A 26,131-nucleotide genomic window follows, 5' to 3' on the forward strand; every position below is an offset into this window, starting at 1 on the left:
AATGACCTCTTCGCTTAGCAACCAAAATTCTGATCCCAATTGTGGTAGTTAAGCGAGGACTACCTGTAAGAGTCCCTGAACCCTCCAGTCAACAATACCTAGTAGTTAATCTAATTCCAGACAGGGATTACAAACAGAAGGTGAGTCTTACCCTCTGGACACTTACAAGTTGAAAGCCCGGTGGAGGGTATGGCTATATTTTAGAAATTTTAGAATATTTCACACTTCTTCCCTAGCTGAGTACTCTAGAAAGGGTTACTTCTAGCAAGCATTTCAACTGGTGGAGCAGGATGGGCTATAAGATGGGCCAGGCCTCCATCAGCTGCCCTCAAACCACTGCTCAGAGAAACAGCCTCATGGAACTTAGAGAGTACAGCTCTCTTAAACAACCTACCAGCCTGCCTCCTGCCTGAGGTTCCTCATTCTGAGAGAGTCTTCAGAGCAGGCAGCTGGGCAGGCCAGTGCACAGTGGACAAGCCAAGGACCTTCTCAGAGTGATGCCTTGTGTGGCCAGCTGCTTAACTGGCTGGGGAGCAAACCGTGGTGCTACCGCACATGAATGGATGCCAAGGGAAATGGTGGGATCAGGAGCGGCAGAGAGGTCCTCTCTTTCTCCAGAGACACTGGGATACAACTTCCAGCATTCTCAGTGAGTAAGCTATGCTGGCTGGGGAGGCTGGGAGTTGAAGTCCACCACATCTGGAAGATGCCACATTGGGGAAAGCAGTAAGACTATTCCCCTCCTTACTTCACCAGGAGATGGGAGAGACAGGCTCTAGGCTGATGGCATCAGGGTGCTACTTACAGGCCAATTATAGTAGAGGTGACACAACTTAAAAGTGAGCCGCTGCATATGGTCTGGCTTTAACCTGTTGTCATCATAAACCACGTTATAGTACGTGGGGTTGACAGTACCTTGGCCTGCCAGTTGGCTAATCAAGAAAAAGTCATACCTGTTGGACAAAGGTAGAATTAGTACTGGAAAAACTTTCATGTAGCATGAACTGATTAACAGTAGCAATGGTTCCACTATTGAGGAGGATGCATTCATTCTCTCTCTGCCTGCGGTCTGTGTATATTTCTGTTTTGATTAATTTTTTAATGTGGACTTTTATATTTTTAATCCTTGCTTTTATATATGTACTATTTTTATCTGATTATTGTATGCCGCCCAGAGTCGCTTCCCATGAGATGGGTGACTATATAAATTTGACAAATAAATAAGGCAATAATTCATTGGGATATGGATTTCTTAGATTTTTATCCTGCCTTCCTATTCATTTGAATGTTCGAGGAGATTAACTGCAACTAAAGTAAAAACACAAGGAATTAAGAAGAAACCTTAAAAATTAAATTAAGTCATTAGTACTTAGTACATCAGTCAGTGTAAAGGAGCTTGGTTCTATTTATATTATGTATCTATTTTAGGATAAGCAAATGTCAATTTAGGGGACGGACTGCATGTTGTTGATGCATACAAAGCAGTGTTCAACATACCTATTTTCTCCCTTAAAAACCTTCCAGCATCTCAAAATCATCAAAAATTTCAGCCCAACCCACTATAGCAGTGTTTCTCAACCTCAGCAACTTTAAGACATCTGGACTTCAGCTCCAAGAATTCTCCATGCTGGCTGGGGAATTCTGGGAGTTGAAGTCCAGATATCTTAAAGTTGCATAGGTTGAAAAATACTGTATCACAGCATCATCTCACCAACCATGCTCCTTCGTAAAAGGAGAAGGGTACCTCCTCCAACTGTAAAAGGTTTGCCTGTCCCTGGGTTATACAGACACAAGAGTGTCTCTGGTTGTGACAATATATACTTGCCATTTAGGTTGGGTGGCTTCTGTATCAATAACAGTCCCAACAGGAGGATTCTTCAGGCTCCTGTTAGACTCAGTGAAGAAGCGACAAAGGCATTTCTTTTTCACAATGATCAGTGACATCTTGGGTCTCCCGATACTATAAAAAGAAAAAGAAAAGAAATCCAATGAAAAACAGTGAATTACTTGGTTAATCACTCATTACTTCCACTGTGAAATGAGAGACGCTGCAGATCAAATCTGGCTCCCAACAACTGTTGTTATTTCATAGTATTTTATTTAGGGGTGATGGCCTCAGTGTTAATAATCCCAGAGAGAAAAATAATGCAAACGTAATGCTGCCCAGTCTCTTGCCTATAATTACCGGACAGAAATGCCAGCACCCAAATTTTCCTCCTCTCTCTCTGCATGAATCCCTCTGTTTGCAAACTGTGACTTATGTAAAACTAAGGTAGTACAAATATAGCACCAACCAGGTGTAACCTAAAAAAAAAGAGAAAGGAGAATTCATTCAGAAGGGGGAAGGAGAGGAGTATTTGCAGGTGCTCCTGCATCATGGAGCACCCTGCAAGTCCTCCTCTCCTTTGCTCTTCTGAGTTTGGGGAGTGGGCCATTTGCACAGGGACGGATCAACATGGGGAAAGATGGCTGTCTGATGTTTTATACCACCAGCTTCATGCAAGGTAGGACATATTTACCTGCAGCCCCCACTGCATTCATCGAGGACACTGAGCAATTGTGGGACTTCATAATCCATTAACATCTTCAACTGCCCATCTCCTATACCATCCCGGTATACTATTATGCGTGTAGGTAGCTGTCCATTACATTTCTGCCATTTCCTTATAGCTCCTGTGGAATTGAAAGAAGGAAAGGCAAAAGCAGACTGGATTCAGGTAACTGATGGGGGAAAGGAATCTGCAAGGAAAACCTTATTATTACATTTGAGTTAACTTTCAAGAGCTGCTTCTAGATAAATGAAAGCAGTGGAAAGGTTTATGCACCCATCCACATTTTTTAAAAACTTGCCACTTGCTTGAAGAAGTTATATTACTATGCTGAATATGTTGGAGATGTTAACAAACCAGCATGCCTCATTAGCATATTGATGAGTTGATCCCATTATGCAATTCTCCATGTGCGAGAAAGCTGTTTGTTGCCACTCCACTTCCTCTCTCTCTTCTTCCTCCTTCTTCCACCTATCAAGGAGGCAGCATGCATGCTGCTCTCTCTCCCTCCATTATGGCCACATGCTTGGGCCTTGAAGAAGGATTTTTCCCATTTTCTGCACACAGCTCTTAGCAGCTATGGGGGCTAAGAGTTCATTAAGTTTAGTGAACAGAAGAAATAAAGAATCTTAATTTTTCCACCAAAGATGGACGTAACTGAACCAAGAATAAAATCAGTAAGACTCTTTTTACTTTTAAACCTGCTTTGTCTAAGTATGTGATTCTTTATGCTTGGGAGAGATGAGTGTGTAAGATCAATAACCTGTATTTCTCTAAAATGCTCATTAAAGCTATTTAAGATAATATTGTTTTTCTGTGCACAGGTCCTCCACTGTGTCAAACTATGCTCCATTCAGTGGTCCTAGCTGTCCAATAATGGTTTCAAAATATAGTTAGGGGCAATACTAGATTGTTTTTCAGTACAGATGATATGACAAAGAGCCAGTTGGTGTAGTGGTAAAGAACCTGGACTAGAACTGGGGAGATCCAGATTCATGTCCATCCTTATTCATGGAATTTCATTTGCTGACTTTGGATCACTCATTCTCTCTCAGCCCAGTTATTTTTTGTGGGGAGCTCCATCTAAGCTACCTTGAGTACTGGACAAAAGATACAATATTACGCATCCAAAGTGACTGAATGAAGAAATATCTAACAAATAAATAGGTTTGACCCTAGCCACCAGATGTTTTACACTATGTAATCCTCAGTCAGCCTGGCCATCTGGGAATTACAAAATCAGTTATCCAGCACATTCAGAGACTGCCAGATTAGGGAACTGTTGGGAAAATACACTTCCCACTCTCTTCAAAATGTTCTCAGAGCCAAGGCAGAACCAAGTATCTGTGTGGATCAGGCCTGTTTCATTTACAGCCCAATAAGAGAAATGCAGCACACCAACCATAAATGACATCCCATAAAGAGGGAATGTCAAGGGCCAAATGGACTGGTAGCTCACAAAATATGGCTGGCAGACTGTGCTTGGCTGGATGAGCCTAATATACATTAATGGCAAAGAAAACTTCCCGTCGGTTTCCACATCCAAACTGGTGTTTATTATTAAATCACCGTGTAACTGCACAGCCAGAAAATCAAATCAATGTTGTATCAGCACATTTGCACACTTAGATGCTATAGAAGTATTCCTTTAAATGCTCGCACTGCAAGTAACGATTACAGAAAGGAACTTCTTGGTTGTGGCACCTCAGAATTCTCTCCAGATAGAAGTTCACTTGCAGTGTATAGAGTATCTTTTCAACAACATGGGAAATTTTTTTTAATTGGTTACAGCTCTTGCATTCCTTTAAGATTTTATTTTGCTGATATATTATATGGTCTCAAGAGGTGGACAGACATCTCTTGAGGATGGTCTAATTGGTTTTCCTGCACCCTGCAGAGGGTTGGACTAGGTAAACTTTCTGGTCCCTTCAAACTCCATAATTCTATGTTTCTATGTTTCATTTGATGATTTATAGTTTATAATTCAAATGGTAATTTAAAAACACAATTGTGTATGCCTTCTTGAAACACACTGTATCATGTGGTAGGAAGGGAAGAATATAATCAGTTATATATAAATAAGATTCATGCCAATCCTTTTCAAATCTACAGTCTGTTTCCAGCCCCGGTACATAGTGAAGCTGTGTTAATTTTCTCCTAAGAATTTTGATGAAATTAATTGATAAAAAAAGTCACTCACCTTCTAAAAATCATATAATGCAAAGCCCTATGACAGGGCAACTATGACTGGTCTGAGTCCTGCAAAAACGTTTGATTGGTAAGGGGTGCACATTCTGCTTTTTCTTTCAGTTGACTGTTTTTGGTGCCCTTGAGTCATTATTGACTCTTTCTGACTACCTGGACAAGTCCATGCTATTTTCTTTGCAACACTTTTGCCACTGTCTTCTTCTTAAGAGAGAGTGACTGGCCCAAAGTTACCCAGCTGGCTTTAGGCCTAAAACAGAACTAGAACTCCCAGGCTCCTGGTTTCTAGCCTGGTGCCTTAACTACTACACCAAACCGGCTCTCTGATCTTATTTTACTCCTCATTTTTATGTGATGAGTTTCATGAATGTTATGGGGATGAAGGAATGTTGGTTTTTTAAGGTTGATACGTATTTTAATTTTGTAAGCCACCTTAAGTCTTTGTGATGGGGCGGTATACAAATCCGTGCAATAAATACCATCAATAAATCAAAACTCCTTCCTCAATGCCAAATCTGATCAGGTACAACAGTAGCAGCTTTTGCCAATGTGACACCCTTCAGATGTGTTGTGACTACACTCATGCCATTGTGCCCACCCGACTATAGCAATTACATTCCTAAATACCTAAAGGCAACCACGTTTTGGAAAAGTTGAAGGTCAGCATTGCCACTATAGGAGAGGGACAAAAAAGGACGATGTGACATCTATAATGAAACAAAAATGTGGTGTGGCTGCTTAATCCCTTCCAATTTTATAATATAAATGCACCCTCTCTGAAAATCTGCCGATTGCATATTTTATATAATATTTTGATGTATATGTTAATCAACTCTTTTCACTTGATTTTTTTTAAAATGGGAAGCAGCATTCAAATGGTAATAAATTGATAAATTATGGATGAGAACTCCCCTTATCCACTTCATATCATCACTGTAATATTTGTCTTGCCAAAGGGAAAAACAATATTAGCTACTATTTTGAGAAACCTTGCTTTATTCCAGCCAGGTAAAGTTTTAATTGCAAAGCATATTTCATACTCTTTATAAATTACTCTTTACCTTCCATGCAGACCTTTAAACAATCTGCCATATTGGCTCCTGCATGCTGCAAAATGCAACGAGAATACCACCTGCACACAAAGAAAATGTCAATTAGCTATAAAGCATTCAGCATGGTTAAAAGAATAACACAGGTCCAGAAATGGGGAACTTCTCTTTCAGATGTTACTGAACTATGATTTCCAGCACTCTGCTTAATATTGTGGGAAATGACAAGGGGATGCTGAGAGCTGTCCTTCAGCAACATCTGCAGGGCCATCAGTTTCTCATCTTTGATCTATATACTTTCTCAAATGTCTGAATAGCTGTTTCTATTATTGTGTCTCATGCTGCACTTTACATTCCTTTATCAACCAAAGAAAATGCCAAGAGGCCAAGGTTTCTTAAAGTTTAGGGACAGCAATTCCTGACTTCTCTCAAGATCTTTACTTCCTATAGGGCTGAGCTGTGGAGTCCTTGGTGCTCTCTGAGCTTGGTTGTTTGCTTGCAGATGTTTCATTACCCGACTAGGTAATATCATCAGTGCTAATCAAGTAATCAGGTAGCACTGATGATGTTACCTAGTTGGGTAATGAAACATCTGCAAGCAAACAACCGAGCTCAGAGAGCACCAGACTCCACCATCTTTACTTCCTCTTCAGGCAAACTGATTTAGAGATATATCCTATTGTAGAGACAAGTAACAAATGGATGGGGGTGCAGGTGATGAGAAATGCTAAACAGGCAAAGTAATGGACAATAATGTGAGAATGACTAGTCTGCATTACCTCGGCATGGAGCTGCCACTGCAACATCTGACCTAAGTGCAAACTTCCTCAGAATGAGAGCTTTGGAAATAAAGAATCTTACTTAGTTATTGAGGCATTCAGGCTGGCCACAAATCCAACTACTGAACTTTCTTTGGTCACAGTGTCTTTGTTGACATCAATGCCGACCACCATGAGGAACTTCAGCTGTTAAATAAATAACAACTGAATCAGAGGATGAAACAAGACCTGTTGTTTCTATGGAGCTATAGCATTATCAGTGTCCCAGGCCCAGCCACAAGGCAAGGACTGCCTCTTGGATTATACAATTTGGATGGGGCATTCAGTGTGAAGTCTTTATGTAGCATGAAAGAACTTGATGGGAAGATACCAGCAGCCATAGCACCTTGTCTTCATTTTCCTCCTTCAGTGGTCTGATCAGGGATATAACAGAAATCAACCATAAATTTCTATAGATGAGGAATAAAAATATAATATTTAAAAAGTTACAAATAAACAATAATTATAGATAAAAATGGAATCCAAATGGCAGATAATAACTTAGTCCTTGTATGTGACGAGTGCTCTAGGGCACTAGCCATCCCCAAGCATGATGACTCCACTCCCCGCCCCAAGCCAGGTGGCAGAGCCAGGTCTTCAAATTCCTCCGGAAGGCCAGGAGCGATGGGGCTAACCTCACCTCCGGGGGCAAGATGTTCCAGAGGGCAGGAGCTACTGCAGAAAAGGCCCACCTACTGCACCCCACCAGATGGGAGTTCTCTTACCAACGGGGTCCACAACATGTCCTCTCTGCATGATCGGGTGGGACAGGTTGACATAACAGGGAAGAGGCGGTCCCTGAGGTAGCCTGGCCCCATGCCATGTAGGGCTTTAAAGGTGATAACCAACACCTTGGATTGGACCCGGAAGCAAACTGGCACCCAATGCAGCTCACGCAGTAAAGGTATTACATGGGCACCAAAGATAGCCCGCGTGGCTGCATTCTGGACCAGCTGTAGCTTCTGAATACTCTTCAAGGGTAGCCCTGTGTAGAGTGCATTGCAATACTCTATATGGGAGATAACAAGGGCATGAGTGAGCGTTTGAAGGGCCTCCTGATCCAGGAAGGGGCGTAACTGGTGCAGAACACGAAGCTGCGCAAAGGCTCTCCTGGCCATGGCTCTCACTTGCTCTTTGAGCAGGAGCCATGGGTCCAGGAGGACCCCCAGATTACGCACCAGATCTGTCTGGGGCAGTGCAACCCCATCCAGAACCAAAGATGACAAAGTCCCGGATACAGAGGAGCCCTTAACCCACAGCTGCTCCATCTTACCAGGGTTCAGCTGAAGCCTGTTGTTCCCCATCCAGGCCCCCACAGCCCCCAGGCACCAAGAGAGGGAGGCCACAGCATCACTTACCTCACCTGGGATGGAGATGTACAATTGAGTATCATCAGCATATTAATGATACCTCATCCATGGTGACGGATGATCTTACCCAGTGGTTTCATGTAGATATTAAAAAGGAGTGGAGAGAGAACCGAACCCTGGGACACCCCACAAAGAAGGGGCCGAGGGTTGGACCTCTCGCTACCTATCACCACCGACTAGGACCAGCCCTGGAGGAAGGAGGTGAACCAGCGTAAGACCACGCCGCCCACCCCCAACTCCCTGAGCCGCCCCAAAAGGATACCATGGTTGATGGTATCGAAAGCTGCTGAGAGGTCACGAAGAGCAAGAATGGATGCACTGCCCTCATCCCACTCCCCCAGAGATCATCCATAAGTGCAACCAATGCCGTTTCCATCCCATATCTTTGCCCAAAACCTGACTGAAAGGGGTCTAGATAATCCGCTTCCTCCAGGATCCTCTGGAGCTGCAACGCCACCACTTTCTCAACCACGTCCCCCAAAAATGGGAGGTGGGAGATTGGATGAAAATTATCCAGTAGAGTAGGCTCCAGCAATGGTTTCTTGAGGAGGGGGTGTACCAGCACCTCCTTAAAGGCAGTTGGAAACACCCCCTCCCTCAAGGATGTATTAACCATCGCCTGGACCCAACCACATGTCACCTCCTGAGCTGCTTTCACCAGCCAGGAGGGACATGGGTCTAGATTGGCAAGTGGTGGCATTCACAGTCCAGAGGATCCTGTCCACTTCCTCAGGTCCAACAGGATCAAACTGTTCCCAAATAACTAGGTAAGAACGCTCCCTTGGTATTTCCAAAGACCATGCTTCATGCCTGGAGTCTAACTTGGCACAAATTCAAGCGATTTTATCATGCAGATGCTCAGAAAACTCCTCTGCACAGCCCTGTAGGTGGGTCAATGGGCCCACCTTCCCAAGAAGGGAACGAGTGATTTTAAACAGGGCCATCGGGTGGCATTCTGCAGATGTGATAAGAGTGGAGAAGTATTGGCACTTCGCCACTCTTATAGCCACAAGGTAGGCCTTAATAGCGGCTCTAACCTGTGTTCGGTCAGATTCAGTCCTTGTCTTCCTCCAGCAGCGCTCTAGACATCTCTTAACCCTTTTCAGAACCCTCAACTCCTCCGTAAACCATGGGGAGTGTCAGGTTCGATGGGATAAGAGAGGCCGCACAGGCATGATCCTGTCCAGGCCCTCTGCTGGACCATGCAGCAGATCCTCGAGAATAACCTCCAGCTCCCTCTGAAACCCTGCCGGGTCCATCAGTCACCAGGGCGGACCAATCGAATGGGTCCAGCCTCCCTGCAGAAGGGGGTGGCACAAGAGAATCTCAGGGCCACCAGGGTGTGATCTGACCATGACAATGGGGAACAGCTGCAGCTCTCCCCTCAGATCACATTGCCACTGCTCCAACAAGAAAACCAAATCTGAGGCCACTGTCTCCAGTTGGGTCCCAAACAATCTGGGACAGGCCCATGGCTGCCATGGTAGCCATGAACTCCCCAGCCGCCTCTGAGGCACGCCCCAGGGATAGCAGATTGAAGTCCCCCAAAACCATAAGTCTGGGGAACTCTTCTGCCAACCCTGAGACAGGCAGGGAGGTTGCTACGCAGCAGGGAGGCTGGTACAGTAGCAACACTCCCAACTGTTCTTGGGAACCCAACTTGAAGAACAGGGTCTCACAGCCGGCCACTTGTAGAGCAGAGCTTCTGAAGGCCACTAGAGATTCACGGATGACAACAGCCACCCCTCCTCCCCTGCCCTGGTGTCTCGGCTGGTGCCATACCATAAACCCAGCCAGGCACAATTCCAAAAGGGGCAACCCCCCCTTTGGGGCCCAGCCAGGTCTTGGTGATACACGCCAGGTCTGCCCCCACCTCAGTGATCAAATCACATATGAGGGGGGTTTTGTTGTTGACTGACCTGGCGTTAAGCAGCAGCAGTCGGAGACCAGGGCCCCTAGGAATCTGATGACTAGGGCCTGGGGCTGAGTGCAGAGGGCCACTGGTAACAAACACCGGAGGCGTCTTGCCCGAAGATGGCCTGCCCTCCGGCTCCCACCATAGCATCCCCTGCCGGTCACCACCTCAATGATCTAGCCCACCCTACAGTCCCCAGACACTCCAAATCCATTTGCCCCCGATTCTGGACCTCTGGAGTCCCTGGTTTGAAATAGGGGTCCCTCCATCCACTCATACATCGTCACACATACACAATTACCCACAAGGCAAGTCCCCCGGCACACCAGCTCACGCTCTTGGCGCTGTCAGGACCTAGCCATCACCAACCCATTCACTATGCCCCCCGCTCAACCCCTCTTACTAGTCGGCAGGGGTGCATCACATTCACTCCCTCTCACCTCCTGTCTCTCACTCAGGACGTATGTCCTCCCTCAACCTCACACACTCCTGGACTCGCCGCTCGTCATTCACTCCCAGGAGGGAGTCCCTCATTCACACTGGAGGGGCCCCAGCAGCTCTCCACCGTCTCTAGGCATGTTGGAAGGGGATGACCAAGTTCTCAATTTCTGGCCCATCACCCCTCGCCGCTAAGGCCTGTCACAACGAGGTCCACTGTGCCACCTGGGTCCCCTGTGCTGTTACAGTCTGTGGCACTGCTGAAACTACTTGCCCTCACTGCTTTGTTTGGTCAAAATTCTGCAAAAAGGTGTATTCAGAAGAAGAGTATACTTCTGAAAACGGTATGCCAAAGGCACAGTTTTGCTTTAAAAAGAGCACCAGAGAAATTTACACTTTAAAAGTCTCATCAAGGACATTATATTAAAAAGCACATTGGAGAAATGTGTATAAAAAACTCTGAGTATTTATACTAGAGACTAAGACATTAGGAAAAGTCACAGAGCATACAAAAGCTATAGATTAGGGGGAATTAATAAAAATAGAGACAATTTTTAATTGACGTCTTAAAAAGAGCCAGTATCTTCTTTAAGAAGTTGCATGATAAAACTAGAAGACTGTCTTACTAACTTAGATAATAAAATGGGCCATGTATAGGCTGCATGTATCAACATATTATTCTGTTTCTTAGATGCACAATCAACATCACATCCATTTCTTGACATCCCCTGCAAGACTTTGCTTGAAAGGAATAGTCAGGCATCTTCAAGCGAACAAGTGCCTGACACTGTATAGAACTACAACTCCCAGAATTCTTAGAACAGACTGAATGAGTATGAAACAGGGTTACATGTCAATAGATACGGACAGACAGACCCACACACACCATGTGACTATCTATAGCAGGATGGGGCAGATTTCAGATTTCTTTCTTTTCAGCAGAACTCTGAAATCCAGAGGCTGGTGCAAAGGTGTTTTTAAAAGCTGCTGAATGCCAGCGCTGTATTATAGTTTTGATTCCTTCGATCAATAATATTCATCTCCTTCCTTTTCAACAGCATATTTTAGGGTGGGAGGGATTTAGTTCCTGCTTTTAGATAAACAGAAGTCAGAACTCATTGCTGATTGACTGCAAATCATTTCAGGTTTGACCAACAATCTTAATTCTTCCTTCTGCCCATGATATGGTCAACATCTATTTTATTTGGAAAGAATTACTTACTGGTATCTCAACTGCCCAGAGCTCCCCTCCAAGCTTACAGATAATCTGCATAGCAATTTTTGTAGCCACACTCATCATCATTCCTTGTTTAGTCAATGTACGGGCAAGTACACACTGGCTAGGAACAGGGTACTGAAGACTCAAGAACTTCTTCACAGCATCGTAACAGTCCTTCTTATTGGAAGACAATACACATAATACCTAGAAACAGAAACAAGATATGCAGACCCATTCAAGGAGGGAAGACTTATCCCTACCCAGTTGTGTGGATAACTTCTCCCTACAATGCTGTCTTTTCAGCCATCACAGCTATGTTATCAAGTGTTTTTTTCGTATGTTGTGTGTAAGGTGTAGCTTGGCCATAAGATTACTTTCTGAAAGATCAGAAGATGTTTCTTCCAAATCAACAACCTTCAAAACTAGCTAGTCATTGAACATTTTTAATCTCCAAATCACAAACTATGAAGAAAGAGGGAGAAAAAACCCTCTAAAAATAGAAACCAAGAAATCTTATAACATAGTTTCTGATATGTGATACCAGGATCCAACTTTCTATAGATGTCTCCCTTTATACCTCCTAGGCTCTTGTACTATCTAACTTTTAAATTTTTTAGATTACATGAAATTTTTAAAAATGGAAATATATTGTGAAGGAAAACATTAGCTTCCAACATCATTATTACATACAAGAATGTCTCTGGACTCCATGTATGCCCATAGACATCCTTTGAATAATTAAAACAGTGGACTGCTGCAACTCAGATTTTAAATGTAAGTGATTTCCACCTGCATAGAAAAAGAACACACAAAATGCAAACTGGGTAGAGGCAGTAGAGAACGTTTGGACAGGTGTGATGGACTTCAATAACACTGCTGGTTCTCAGGACGGACGGAGCACATTCCAAGGAGGGGAGCAAGATAAAACACAGTCCGGGAAGCGATGGTGGGAAGACTAAGAGGTTCAGACTAGCCCCGCCCTAGAGCCTTCCCAGGTTATTTCCCCTGAGGTTAGGTACAGTAGCTTTAGTCTGGCAAGATTCTGTCTATACGGTGTGAGCAAATAAAGAATTGAAGTTTGGCTGGATTGATTCCTTGTCGTTCTTGGGCTGGGCCTGACAGCAGGGGAAGTAAAATATGGTAGCAGGAAGCAACCTCACCAGTTTGCCTTCTGATATGCATCTTTTGTGAATGGCCACGCTTGCCAGGACAACCTTTTTCTAAGAGATCTGAGACAGATTGCTTTCAAAATTTCAAATCAGCTCACCATTCCAAATATAAGTGGGTTCATGGCCTAAACTACCTCTTCCAATTCTTTGATTTTATTTGTTTAGATTTCAGCATATTCTGACAAGGTATTATCAAGATTTCCAGAAATAAAAGAAGCTACCATATCAGGATACAGGGACAGCTGCTAACATACAACATTTAATCATAACCATGCAAAATCTATGTTTGTATCTTGGCCAATTGTACTGTTTCTTCTGGAAAGACCAGCCTTCAAGAATTTCCTTCCCATGACCTGGATAATTGGCAGGTGTCTTTTTCTCCACTGAATACACTTGAAAAGCAATTCTTACCAATTCTGCATACATACCAGCTGCAGCTCAGGATTCATGTGCTGTTGTAGGACTTTCACAAATGGCAGAGGGCCCTCTTCTATTTGCACACTGCAGACCAAAATGAGAACATATCAGGAAACAATACCCTGCTAACATCTTATGAGGCAGAGTGAAGCCTATTTCTTAGTCCATTATTGGCTTCCCAAGGATAGGATGCCAAACGTAGGATAAAGTTCATCACCATCCCATCCATATACTCAACATCTCTGCAGGTTATTAGTACATAAAATCTACTTTCCTGTGAGGGAAATATGGTCTATAGCAGTGTTTCTCAACCTATGGGTTATCTCTGCCATTATGGAACAACAAAGCCAGGCCTCTCTATCCAGTGTACAGCTGAAAGAGAGTGAGCAACCAATCTTGTTCCCCAAAAGGTTTAGCAAAATGTCTATCTTACTGACATTTAGAAGCCTAGGTTTAAACTTGATATGTTATTAAATATTTATTAAGAATATATATTAAAAAGGTTAATTAAGAGGACTTGATGAATGAAGAATCCAATATAGCTCACATTCTGGGATATTCAATTCGAAAATTCATGGGCCTTCCTACTCTTCTCAAACAGTTCACAAAATTATGGGCCAGCTCCGTGTATTTGTAACTACACAGGACTAGCCAGCTCTCCAGAGGGGTTCCGCTGATTATCTTCATATTGTGCAAATCTCTGAACCAATCCGCAGGGTTCGCTGGCAAACACTGTCAAAGAAAAAGAACAAAGAGGCACAAGACATCAGTAAATGAAGATTGACTCTCAAAAAAATGGAAGTGTTAAATGCCATTTCAATTGTCTGGCTTTATATTCTGCTTTTTTTCCATTTTTCAAATGTAAGGGAGGGAAGTTCGTTCTGGAAATAACATTGCATGATCACAAGAACAAAGTTCTGGGAACAACTCAAAGAATGACAGCTACTGACAGAGGCTTTTCCTGCAATATAGCTTTTCAACATGAAAAAGAGAAGAAAAATTATTCTGGCATAAATTACACCACCCCAACAACTGATCCCTATTCTCTCTCACTAACAAAGCCAGAAAGTGATTCTGCCCTTATAATTTTAATGCAGGACAATTTATTTATTTATCATATTTTTATCACCACCCGTCTCCCTCATGCTGGGGACTCTGGGCGGTTCACAATAAAAGAGTTTGAAATTGAGTAAAATCGTAATAATATCATTAATCTACAAATAACAGTATCAATAAGTAAATATAAAATGTAATGAGATCCAAGTAATGGCAGATCTAATACCACCCAGAGGGGAGCAAGACCGGCCTCGGCAGGACTAGGGAGTCCACCAACCCCAAGAGTGGCTCTTCCTCTCCCCACTCCAGGCACGTCCAGGCAGATTAAGGCAAGTGATGGGGAGGTCCCCTCCCCCCACCCCCCCCACACAGAGTATCATCTGCTGGCAGGAAAAAGCACCAATTGCTTTCAATGCATGGCAGGTCCAGAGCTGGGTCCAACTGCTGGGTACTCCTTCCCATGTTTATACTGTTTTGGCTTGGAGTGCATGAGAGATCAGATGTCTGCCTCTGCAGAGGTATTGGAAAACACCAATCCGGCATTATACAAGTTCCTTTCATACATGGGTTTAATGTTATTTTGAAAGAGGGCTAGACCTATGTTTAAAAAACAGGACAAGTGCAGAAGTCCTCAGCTGGACGGAAGGTTGATTAAACTGGAAAAGAGAGATGGATTCTGTCTGTCCTGGGAGGCTAGTTGTGTCCAAATGAGCACTTCACAGGTTTTCCACCACTTCTTCTGACAAAGAGTTTCACACAGCCTTACTTTTTGCTATTTTTATAACTTAGAGGAGGGATACAGTGCCATTTGCCTATCCTGCACCATTTAGCAACCTCCTTCGTCTACTTCTGAGTGCTGCCCAATACAAGATCTGCCTGACACAAGAAATAAAGCAGCTCAGCACTCCAACGCTGCAAATATCAAGGGAGCACATTGGCCTGGACTGTTTTCAACCTGAACAGCATCATCCTCATGCACAAATGAACTGAGACCAAACTCAAAAAGTGCTTCTCGTTTTCAGTCTCTGGGCACTGGGCACTTGCACCTAGCCCCCATCCTCGTTCTCTTACTTTCTGCAGTAGTCTCCTGTCCCCACACAAATGTCAACACTGCTGTTCCCTGTCTGGAAAGGGTGGAGAAAGGAGAGGCTGGGTGGGGTGGAGAACCAGGAGCTCTGGCCAATTCCACCCTGCCCTTCAATTCTTTGTTGCACTTGCTTTCACAGCAGGAAAAAAAAAATGCTGATTGTGGGACGGAGTAGCAAAGCCCCTCTGATTGCGCCAGACAGTTGGGGAAGGAGGCAAAGTAACATGGCAACTTGGCTTTGAAGCAGAAATCTCAGGAACAGGGAGGCAAGATGACATCTGAATTCCCATGAGGGAGAAACTGTCATGATCACCCTTGCGATGCTTGTGACATCGCAACGGCTCGCATGACAATACAGGGAAATGGGTCCCTGGCGGATTAAGGCAAAAGGCAACCATGAAACAAAAAGAAAGCAACAGGTGCTGGAAACTAAGTAACAACCAAAGCCGGCGGCGTGGAAGACAAAGATACAAAGTTGCCAAAAGGTAATTGACAAGACAGCAGGAGAGGCGCGCCCGAGCTGTCAAAAGGGATTAAGAGCCTGATCGCCCGGCAATGAGTCATTACCGTTCAGGAAGGCGATCGAGGCGACGCCCGGGGCACAGGGGGGCTTAACGACCCCTCACCTGACAGGGACGGAACCGGTGGGACTCGTGGGACGCACCTGGAATAAGGTGGGGTGGAGCGCTGACCGGCGCGGGCTATTTAAATCCCGTTCCGGCACGCTCCCCTCACTCTCAGCTTTTAAAGGCATGCACTCTGTTCCTCAATAAAGCCAGAACCCAAGCCTACGCTAGCGTCTGTGTCGTTACTGGATCGCAGGCAGAGCCTGACAGAAACTGTCTGTCCTGGAACTTCAGAGGAAACACTCCAAGACTGTCTCCTGTTTTCTCTGGAGCTACAGCTGAGCTACTGCCTCTACCTGTGAGGGTCTTTGGAAGCCCAGCAACATTGTGAAATGAAAGACTGGTCCTGCCCGTATCTACAGAAAGGGTTGTTGCTGATACATTACCTCAGAATTAACCTGAAACTACTACTTTTATTAGTGTCTGGAAACCCCTTATGGACAGTTTGTTGAAAAAAAGTAAAAAATGAACTTGTCATTGATGGTTTTGATGATTAGAAAGGGTAGACTATGGAAAGAAGGAAATTACGTTGTAACCATAGAGAGAGAGGGTAAAATATAAATATACTTGTAACTGCTGTTAAGAAGATTGGAAGCAGCTTGTTTGTAACTTTTTTTCTTTCTTTTTCTTCTCTATTTCTTTCTTTGCACTTTTCTTCACTTACTTATTACTTTAAAAAATTTTTACTTTCTTTACTTTTTTCAAAATTTGTATTGTTTTATTCTATTAAAAATTTCTTTAATAAAAATTATATATACTTAAAAGAGTTAACCTGAAAATGAAGGCAATGTGAGGAGGTGGCATTCAACAATATGAAGTAAAATGCAAATTGAGCCGGTATTACTTACGGTCTCATTCTGCATGAGGATTTTTTCTGAGGTGACCACACGACCAGTCAAGAGTGTCTGGGATCCCATCTGCAACCCCCAGTTCTCTAATTCTAAGCGAGCATCTTTATTTCTGAAAGGAAAATTGCAACCCTAAAAAATTGGATCCAGAATCTTTTGTATACATTTTAATTATGCCAACCACCAAGGGGCAATACATGACCACTTTAATCTTTAATGGGACTTATCAGAGGAACAGAGGATGGGTTCAACTACCCAAGACGTGATGACACAGCTAGCTCAAAGCCGAAAGGACGGCTAGCAGCCGACGGTGCTGGTGGTGAACGGCGAATCCAATGTTCTAAGGATCAACACACCATTGGAACCTGGAATGTAAGATCTATGAGCCAGGGCAAACTGGATGTGGTTATTGGTGAGATGTCAAGATTAAAGATAGACATTTTGGGCGTCAGTGAACTGAAATGGACTGGAATGGGCCACTTCACATCAAATGACCACCAGATCTACTACTGTGGACAAGAGGACAACAGAAGAAATGGAGTAGCCTTCATAATTAATAGTCAAGTGGCTAAAGCAGTGCTTGGATACAATCCAAAAAATGAGAGAATGATCTCAATTCGAATTCAGGGCAAGCCATCTAACATCACAGTGATCCAAATATATGCCCCAACCACAGATGCTGAAGAAGCTGAAGTACAGCAGTTCTATGAGGATCTGCAGCACCTACTGGACAACACGCCTAAAAGAGATGTTATTTTCATCACAGGAGACTGGAATGCTAAGGTGGGCAGTCAAATGACACCTGGAATTACAGGTAAGCATGGCCTGGGAGAACAAAACGAAGCAGGACATAGGCTGATAGAATTTTCCCAAGACAACTCACTCTGCATAACAAACACTCTCTTCCAACAACCTAAGAGACGGCTTTATACGTGGACTTCACCAGACGGACAACACCGAAATCAGATTGACTACATCCTTTGCAGCCAAAGGTGGCGGACATCTATACAGTCGGTAAAAACAAGACCTGGAGCTGACTGTAGTTCAGATCACGAACTTCTTCTTGCAAAATTTAGGATCAGACTAAAGAGATTAGGGAAGACCCACAGATCAGCTAGATATGAGCTCACTAATATTCCTAAGAAATATGCAGTGGAGGTGAAGAATTGATTTAAGGGACTGGACTTAGTAGATAGAGTCCCGGAAGAACTATGGACAGAAGTTTGCAACATTGTTCAGGAGGCGGCAACAAAATACATCCCAAAGAAAGAGAAAACCAAGAAGGCAAAATGGCTGTCTGCTGAGACACTAGAAGTAGCCCAAGAAAGAAGGAAAGCAAAAGGCAACAGCGATAGGGGGAGATATGCCCAATTAAATGCAAAATTCCAGAGGTTAGCTAGAAGAGATAAGGAATTATTTTTAAACAAGCAATGCGTGGAAGTGGAAGAAGACAATAGAATAGGAAGGACAAGAGACCTCTTCCAGAAAATTAGAAACATCGGAGGTAAATTCCAAGCAAAAATGGGTATGATCAGAAACAAAGATGGCAAGGACCTAACAGAAGAAGAAGAGATCAAGAAAAGGTGGCAAGAATATACAGAAGACCTGTATAGGAAGGATAACAATATCGGGGATAGCTTTGATGGTGTGGTCAGTGAGCTAGAGCCAGACATCCTGAAGAGTGAGGTTGAATGGGCCTTAAGAAGCATTGCTAATAACAAGGCAGCAGGAGATGACGGCATCCCAGCTGAACTGTTCAAAATCTTGCGAGATGATGCTGTCAAGGTAATGCATGCTATATGCCAGCAAATTTGGAAAACACAAGAATGGCCATCAGATTGGAAAAAATCAACTTATATCCCCATACCAAAAAAGGGAAACATTAAAGAATGTTCAAACTATCAAACAGTGGCACTCATTTCACATGCCAGTAAGGTAATGCTCAAGATCCTGCAAGGTAGACTTCAGCAATTCATGGAGCGAGAATTGCCAGATGTACAAGCTGGGTTTAGAAAAGGCAGAGGAACTAGGGACCAAATTGCCAATATCCGCTGGATAATGGAAAAAGCCAGGGAGTTTCAGAAAAACATCTATTTCTGCTTTATTGACTATTCTAAAGCCTTTGACTGTGTGGACCATAACAAATTGTGGCAAGTTCTTAGTGGTATGGGGATACCAAGTCATCTTGTATGCCTCCTGAAGAATCTGTATAACGAACAAGTAGCAACAGTAAGAACAGACCATGGAACAACAGACTTGTTTACGATTGGGAAGGGAGTACGGCAGGGCTGTATACTCTCACCCTACCTATTCAACTTGTATGCAGAACACATCATGCGACATGCTGGGCTTGAGGAATCCAAGGCTGGAGTTAAAATCGCTGGAAGAAACATTAACAATCTCAGATATGCAGATGATACCACTTTGACGGCTGAAAACGAAGAGGAACTGAGGAGCTTTATGATGAAGGTGAAAGAAGAAAGTGCAAAAGCTGGCTTGCAGCTAAACCTGAAAAAAACCAAGATGATGGCAACCAGCTTGATTGATAACTAGCAAATAGAGGGAGAAAATGTAGAAGCAGTGAAAGACTTCGTATTTCTAGGTGCGAAGATTACTGCAGATGCTGACTGCAGTCAGGAAATCAGAAGACGCTTAATTCTTGGGAGAAGAGCAATGACAAATCTCGATAAAATAGTTAAGAGCAGAGACATCACACTGACAACAAAGGTCCGCATAGTTAAAGCAATGGTGTTCCCTGTAGTAACATATGGCTGCGAGAGCTGGACCATAAGGAAGGCTGAGCGAAGGAAGATCGATGCTTTGGAACTGTGGTGTTGGAGGAAAATTCTGAGAGTGCCTTGGACTGCAAGAAGATCAAACCAGTCCATCCTCCAGGAAATAAAGCCAGACTGCTCACTTGAGGGAACGATATTAAAGGCAAAACTGAAATACTTTGGCCACATAATGAGAAGATAGGACACCCTGGAGAAGGTGCTAATGCTAGGGAGAGTGGAAGGCAAAAGGAAGAGGGGCCGACCAAGGGCAAGGTGGATGGATGATATTCTAGAGGTGACGGACTCGTCCTTGGGGGAGCTGGGAGTGTTGACGACTGACAGGAAGCTCTGGCGTGGGCTGGTCCATGAAGTCACGAAGAGTCGGAAGCGACTAAACGAATAAACAACAAATCAGACGAACACAGCAAGATTTTATTCTGTAACGTTCAAGTCCTCTATTGGGAACTGAACTCATGGACCACTGACTTTAGAGCCAGCTGGGGAATTCTGGGAGTTGAAGTCCGAACAGCTTAGAGTTGCCACGGTTGAGGAACCCTGCTTTAGATGACTGTATTAGCTTGAGCAGCTACCCAGGTCCTGATGCTCAGTGGTGCTGCAGGAAATGATACATGGAATTTATCCGAATGGTATATACAGTCCATCTTCCCTTAAGCTCTCAGAGAAAGAGATACAGATGTTACATTATGCCATGCCCCTACATACAAACCTTCTCAGATCCTCCAATTTAGTGCACTACGAGTTTGGTAGAGTGTATTAATTATGAATTCTGAATACGGATGAGCAACGCTATCAACTTCATTGCTCTCAGTTGGCCATTTTTGCAAATTATCATAGTTAAGTCAAAGCTTTATTTTTGTAATTCTATCACATTTGGTTTGTAGTGCTTCAGAATTTTCTTCTTCATCAGTCTTCACACTCAGCACGTTTCTGCACTCTTCCCCAAACATACACATTTTTCTTTGCAATTCTGCTATATCTTCCATTCAGTTTTTGTAAAAATATTATACTCTCTGATATAACATGTCCTTAGTATTATTTTCATGCTGTGGAAATAATTACAGTACAAGCTCCAGATAAAAACTTGGCAGATGCCTTTTGGGTCAACGGGTATTTCTGAGCAATCTTTAATGTAGGCCCAAGCTTAACCTGACTTAATGTATACGTGTGGACTCCAATTCTCAGAATTCTTGGCAATATCCATATTGGCTGGGGAATTCTTGGGGTTGAAGTCCATAAGCCTAGAGGGCACCCAAATTGGGGAGAGTTTCTTTAAGTTATGAGTAACTGCGCCTAGTCCTAGCTTATCTTGCAGAGAAAGGTGGCTGGGAGAAATGTCAAGATCGTAAAAGGTCCTTACAGAAATTTAGGAAATGGTCCATCCAACTGTTCATCAAAATGACTGCATTCACATCAAATACTTAAATAGCTCAGTTAAAATCTAACAATTGCAAAAGGCACAGCAGTTGCATTAACACACGCTGCTGACCTGAATTAGCTGTAATTTAAGTTAATTGCATTCACCATTTATCATGTGTTTAGAGCACGGTTTCTCAACCAGGGTTCCGTGGCACCCTAGGGTTCTGCGAGAGGTCAATAGGGGTTCCCTGGGAGATCATGATTTATTTAAAAAATTATTTCAAATTCGGGCAACTTCACATTAAAGAGGTAAGTTTCATTCTTTATTTTTAGTTTAAGAACCCTGTTAATGCATATAGACAGGCCTACATATGAAGCGAATATAATAATTTTGTAACTTCTGGCCTATATTTGAGCCTGAATATGCAGGGGTTCCTGTCATGAGTAAGGACAGTTCCCCAAGGCCTGAAAAATATTTGAAGTGTTCCTCAAGGGTCAAAAGGTTGAGAAAGGCTGGTTTAGAATTAGGGTTCGTTTAGGATTGTATTATGTGAACCTAGAAAATGGGTTGATACAATAATCAAGTTGTGATGGTGTAGTACATGACTCTAGCCTAACAGTAGAAGATGAAAGTGAAAGAGATGAATGACAGAGAACAATTATTTACTAAGCCGATTTCAACACAGTAAACAGGAGAATATATTTATTATTTGCATCCCACCTTTCTCCCTGAACTTCATTGTATATTGATAGTCTCCTCAGGTTTTCTCCACAATAACTACTTGTCACTCTCTCAGCTCAACCTACTATGCAGGGTAGTTGTTTGGGGAAAAAATTGGAGGGGATCCTATATCATGTATGTCATCTTGAACTTCTAAATTATAGGTGGGTATATATCTAATCAAGAAATAAATAAATAAATAAATAATAAACATAAGACATTTCTGGACAGTATTCTTCAATTCCTCTGAAACTATCCATTTGTGTTTCAGACATAGCCCTTGTGTCTCTGTAAACTGAAGGTGATTCTTTAACTCCATTTAGTGGTTAAAAACGCAGAAGAAGCAAGTCTGTACAGGTTGAGAGAATTGAATCCTGAATTCAATTAGACTTAACTTCTTTGGAGACATGGATGATTTTGCTCCATCATAAATGTAATTACTGATGTTGAGTGATTTTTTTTTACATAAAGTCAATTGTCACCTTTTATCAATCCCAGCAGGAGATAACTGTTACTCTTTCCTGCAACGAGATGTGTTACCTATTCTTCTACTTACTTAAAATGTTTCTAAATCATTTCCCCATCTGGATGCACTCCAGGACCACAACCAGGAAGAGAGAGGTTGCAGTAGGCCTTGGAAAGAGGTTCAAACTGTCCTGTAAATCAGCAATGGTCAAGTTTAGCATTGCCAGGGACCACTCAGATAGAGATGCAAATTGCAGCCCAGCTGGAGACACCTTGTTTTATATTTTGATGCCCCCTCTTAAACATCGAATTACCCTAATATTGTCCTAACAGCCAGGAACCACACTGAGACAAGGAATAGGTCTCTAGTGTTTTATTACTGCTACATAACAGAGAATCCTAACAAACTGAAGAAGCGTGGGAAAACCCAGACATATAAAACCCAAAGACTAAGGCGGGCCCGATCTGTGTCTCTTTGAATGGCCACCTAATTCCTCAGTACTACGCATGTGCTTTACAGCCTGGATGGGAGCCCCCTGCTCGCCATCCTCACTCATGACAAATATAATTAGCAAAAGGTAAAATACTATGGAATATATGAACTTAGGCCTAGCATAATTATGTATTTCTGAATGCATTATGTAGAAAATCCAAACACAGAAATGCAATTATCGAAGTACAGAATATCTCTACTGCAGTTCTTTTTTTAAAGTGGAAATACTTTTTGAATGCAGCTTCCAACTGGGGACTTCAGAAAAAAATTGAATATTCAGCAGTTAGCTAATTTGTCTATATATCAATCTGTGCAATGGCTCTGTGCTCTTATTTTATTATCTGTTTTTCCCCAAAAGATGCAGTTGTAAAAGACTCAAATCCAAACACTGTGGATGTACAGTTAGGCAGCAGAACCAATCTTGAAGGAAAATTACCTCTGAATGTTATCAGCAAGTCTAGACAGCTGTTGGTGTCTGCATTCTGGAGACAAATGAGTCCGTTGAGCAAAATCTCTCATCAAGCGAAAGTCTGAAGTTGCATGTCTGCCAAGGCCTAACAACAACAACAACAAAAATTTGGGATACTTTACTAAGCCATAAATCAGTATGTGGCACATGGGATTAAAAGAATGGTGAAAACCCGGAGTCAGAGGTGTCATGTCATTATGGTCAAAACTGATGAACCTGAGGTCATTCTAGTTCAGGCTGAGCTTTCAGAATCTACTTTTATAACTTCCCAGCCATGGATGTAAGAAGATAAAGGTAAAGCCCAACTCCTAGAGCGGATACAAAAATGCTTTGCTACGGCCTTCCTCCAGTCTGGCCTGGGATTTTATAGTGGTCTCCTATCCAAGTATTAACCAGGTCTGATTTTTGAAATCATCCACATGCTGCAACCTAGCTTGGTTCCTCTCCCTTCATCTGAGAACTCAGACCCAGATGACTCTTCCTTAGCACCTTCCCAGTCACACATGACTAAGGCTTCAGAAAGAGCCAAGGGCTCTTAATTCTAGAGTCAACAGCAAGCATGTGTGCACCTAGCAACTCCATGGCTCTTCTAAGCCCACTTGAGGTCTCCAATGGTCATAGGCAGGGAGATGTTGGAACAACAGCTCTCCTCATCAGAGTTCTAATACTGCTTGTAAGCCACCTGCAGTAAACATTTCAGGGTCCTGATAATGCTGGGGCCAAAACCTCTTCATGGGTTGCCAATGGGTTGCCAATGTCTGTGAAGTTTTAAAAGTCCCTAGTTGGCTTCCTTGGGGTCCTGTAATGGAATGTGATGGTGACCTTGGAGAACAGAGGGAAGAGATGCTGCCTAGGGAATTATCAGATAAAAGGAAAGGGAGTCTGACAGAGGGTAACGGTCTAAAGAAGAAGCTTAGTAAAGACCTGCCCCGACCACTCAAGCAATAAATAGGGACGGCGGGAGATTTGTACTTTCAGACTTGTAAGATTCCGTTAATGTAGCCTTACAATAAAGTAGGATTAGCTCATCTGGTCGTGTTTCCTGTCTGGTTTATCTGAAAGGGCTGACAGGTTCTCAGATAGACTAAATCAGGAGATATGATTGAAAGGCAAGCAGAAGATGTGTGAAATCATCCCATCTTCTACCTCTATCAGCAATATACATATGTTGTACATATACTTGTACAGTGTAAATAGTATTTTTACATTGTAACTTAAATACTATTTAATATATGTAAGTTGCAATGTTTAAAAGCCAGTCTACCCATTCAGAATAATCCTACAGTATTACAGGGTGAGCTCCCGTTGCTAGTCCCAGCTCCTGCCAACCTAGCAGTTTGAAAACATGCCAATGTGAGTAGATTAATAGCTTCGGCGGGCAGGTAACAGCGTTCCATGTAGTCATGGCGGCCACATGACCACGGAAGTGTCTATGGACAAATGCCAGCTCTTCAGCTTTGAAACGGAGATGAGCACCACCTCCTAGAGTAGGACACGACTGGACTTCATGTCAAGGGAAACCTTTACCTTTACCTATTATTTAGACTGCAATGAGAAGAGGGACGGGCTGCATAATATGAATATGTCCCTAATACACACACACACTCCCCTTTAGAAAACAAGTGTATTACAGATACTACTAACATGGCCTGCAAAGTGCTGATTTTCAGCTCAATGTTTATTTGTATTAAATCTGAGATTTCCGGGATTGGAGAAAAGCAACCAAGGATATGCTGCAAACTGAAAAACAAGCACCACATACAGACACATATATGCACCACAATTCACAGCAGCCTACTCACAACATGGCATCACTTTTTATCCTATTCCCTCTCATGATATTTTATATCTCTATAAAGCCACTGGGCCAGGTGATCCAGGGATATGGGATGATGCCCTATCAGATACAAGCGTAGCTCAACCTCTGGAAATTCCTAGGGAGATTACTACAATGCTTTACAGAGGGTACATTCCTTGATTAATATCTTCCTTTTTTGTTTTATGGGCCTTTTTATAGTTATTTTTAATTGTGACTGTTTTTATGTATTTATTGTTTTTAATTAAGTGTTGTACACTGACCAGAGTCACTTTTATGGGAGATGGGCAGCTATATAAATATGACAGATAGACAGACAGACAGAATTCACCTATTCTAGAATCCAGCTGCCACAACTCTGATGACACCTCAGTTTTAACACATTTCACCGGCTCCTTAAGCTGAAGAAACACCCATTTCCATAAAAGCCAGCCCAGGCTGTACAAACAATGCCTTAAATATGTTTTAAATTTAGTTTTATTGTTATTGTTATTGGGATCAAGAAACAGAATCCTCGATGGAGCTATTCAGTGACTGAAAAAGTGTTCATTTTGAATGGAGCTCCAGAAATAAAGAGAAATTTGGACACCACCGTTCTCCTTCATTTCACAATATTGAATGGATGCAGTCTACTCCTGTAAAAAATAAAGCAAGCCTTGGACTTTTACTATTTTAGTAAAAGAAAAACCCATGAGGTCTCACAAGGATAGGAATCCACCTATGGTATGAATGCATGGGAGTGGGGGGGTATGCATCTGTCTGAATGAATTTTTATATATAGCATTTCTGCTGTAACAAATTGAAATTACAGAGTAGTAAAATTAAAGATAAATGTTAAGATAATAAATGAAATAACAGCAAGTAAAGCAAGTAAAAAAAACTAAACTAAAATGTCAGTCACAGCACATATGCAGTCTTGGTCTTAATTATGGGTGTCAGCATGGACAAATTCCCCTTGAAAATTGGCTGCAGGCCAGGCAAAACTGGGTAAAACCTTTCCTATTTTTCCTTTGATTGATGACAACAAGGAAGTGATTTTTGTAATGATTAGGTTTTACTCTGCAGGAGCAGTAGCGGCACTTTTTTTTCCAGGGTTCTATGGAAATAAAAAAAAGACAAAAAGTAAAGCAAAGGAAATCTTGAATCACATCTGCTCTACACAGGCAGAAACAAATATTAGAGGGGAGTTTTGAACTCTCCCTTCAAGTATTGCTGATGATATCAATTGCATTCACGGCTGATGTAAAGCA

General features: G+C 42.7%; 1 protein-coding gene across 1 annotated transcript in view; it reads right to left on the reverse strand.

Annotated features, from left to right (window-relative positions):
- The window catches only part of PIWIL4 (piwi like RNA-mediated gene silencing 4), a 38,434-nt gene that overhangs the window by 556 nt on the left and 11,747 nt on the right, over positions 1 to 26,131 (reverse strand). The window contains exons 8-17 of the mRNA XM_063304483.1: positions 23,033 to 23,150; positions 16,767 to 16,878; positions 13,697 to 13,881; positions 13,161 to 13,233; positions 11,567 to 11,767; positions 6,665 to 6,768; positions 5,816 to 5,886; positions 2,520 to 2,673; positions 1,826 to 1,960; positions 806 to 953 (exon numbers count right to left, since the gene is read on the reverse strand). Of these exons, the coding sequence (XP_063160553.1) occupies positions 806 to 953; positions 1,826 to 1,960; positions 2,520 to 2,673; positions 5,816 to 5,886; positions 6,665 to 6,768; positions 11,567 to 11,767; positions 13,161 to 13,233; positions 13,697 to 13,881; positions 16,767 to 16,878; positions 23,033 to 23,150 (1,301 nt within the window). The remainder of the gene's footprint in view (positions 1 to 805; positions 954 to 1,825; positions 1,961 to 2,519; positions 2,674 to 5,815; positions 5,887 to 6,664; positions 6,769 to 11,566; positions 11,768 to 13,160; positions 13,234 to 13,696; positions 13,882 to 16,766; positions 16,879 to 23,032; positions 23,151 to 26,131) is intronic.

Source organism: Candoia aspera, chromosome 5 (genome assembly GCF_035149785.1).
Source record: "Candoia aspera isolate rCanAsp1 chromosome 5, rCanAsp1.hap2, whole genome shotgun sequence".
NCBI classification, from domain to species: domain Eukaryota; kingdom Metazoa; phylum Chordata; class Lepidosauria; order Squamata; family Boidae; genus Candoia; species Candoia aspera.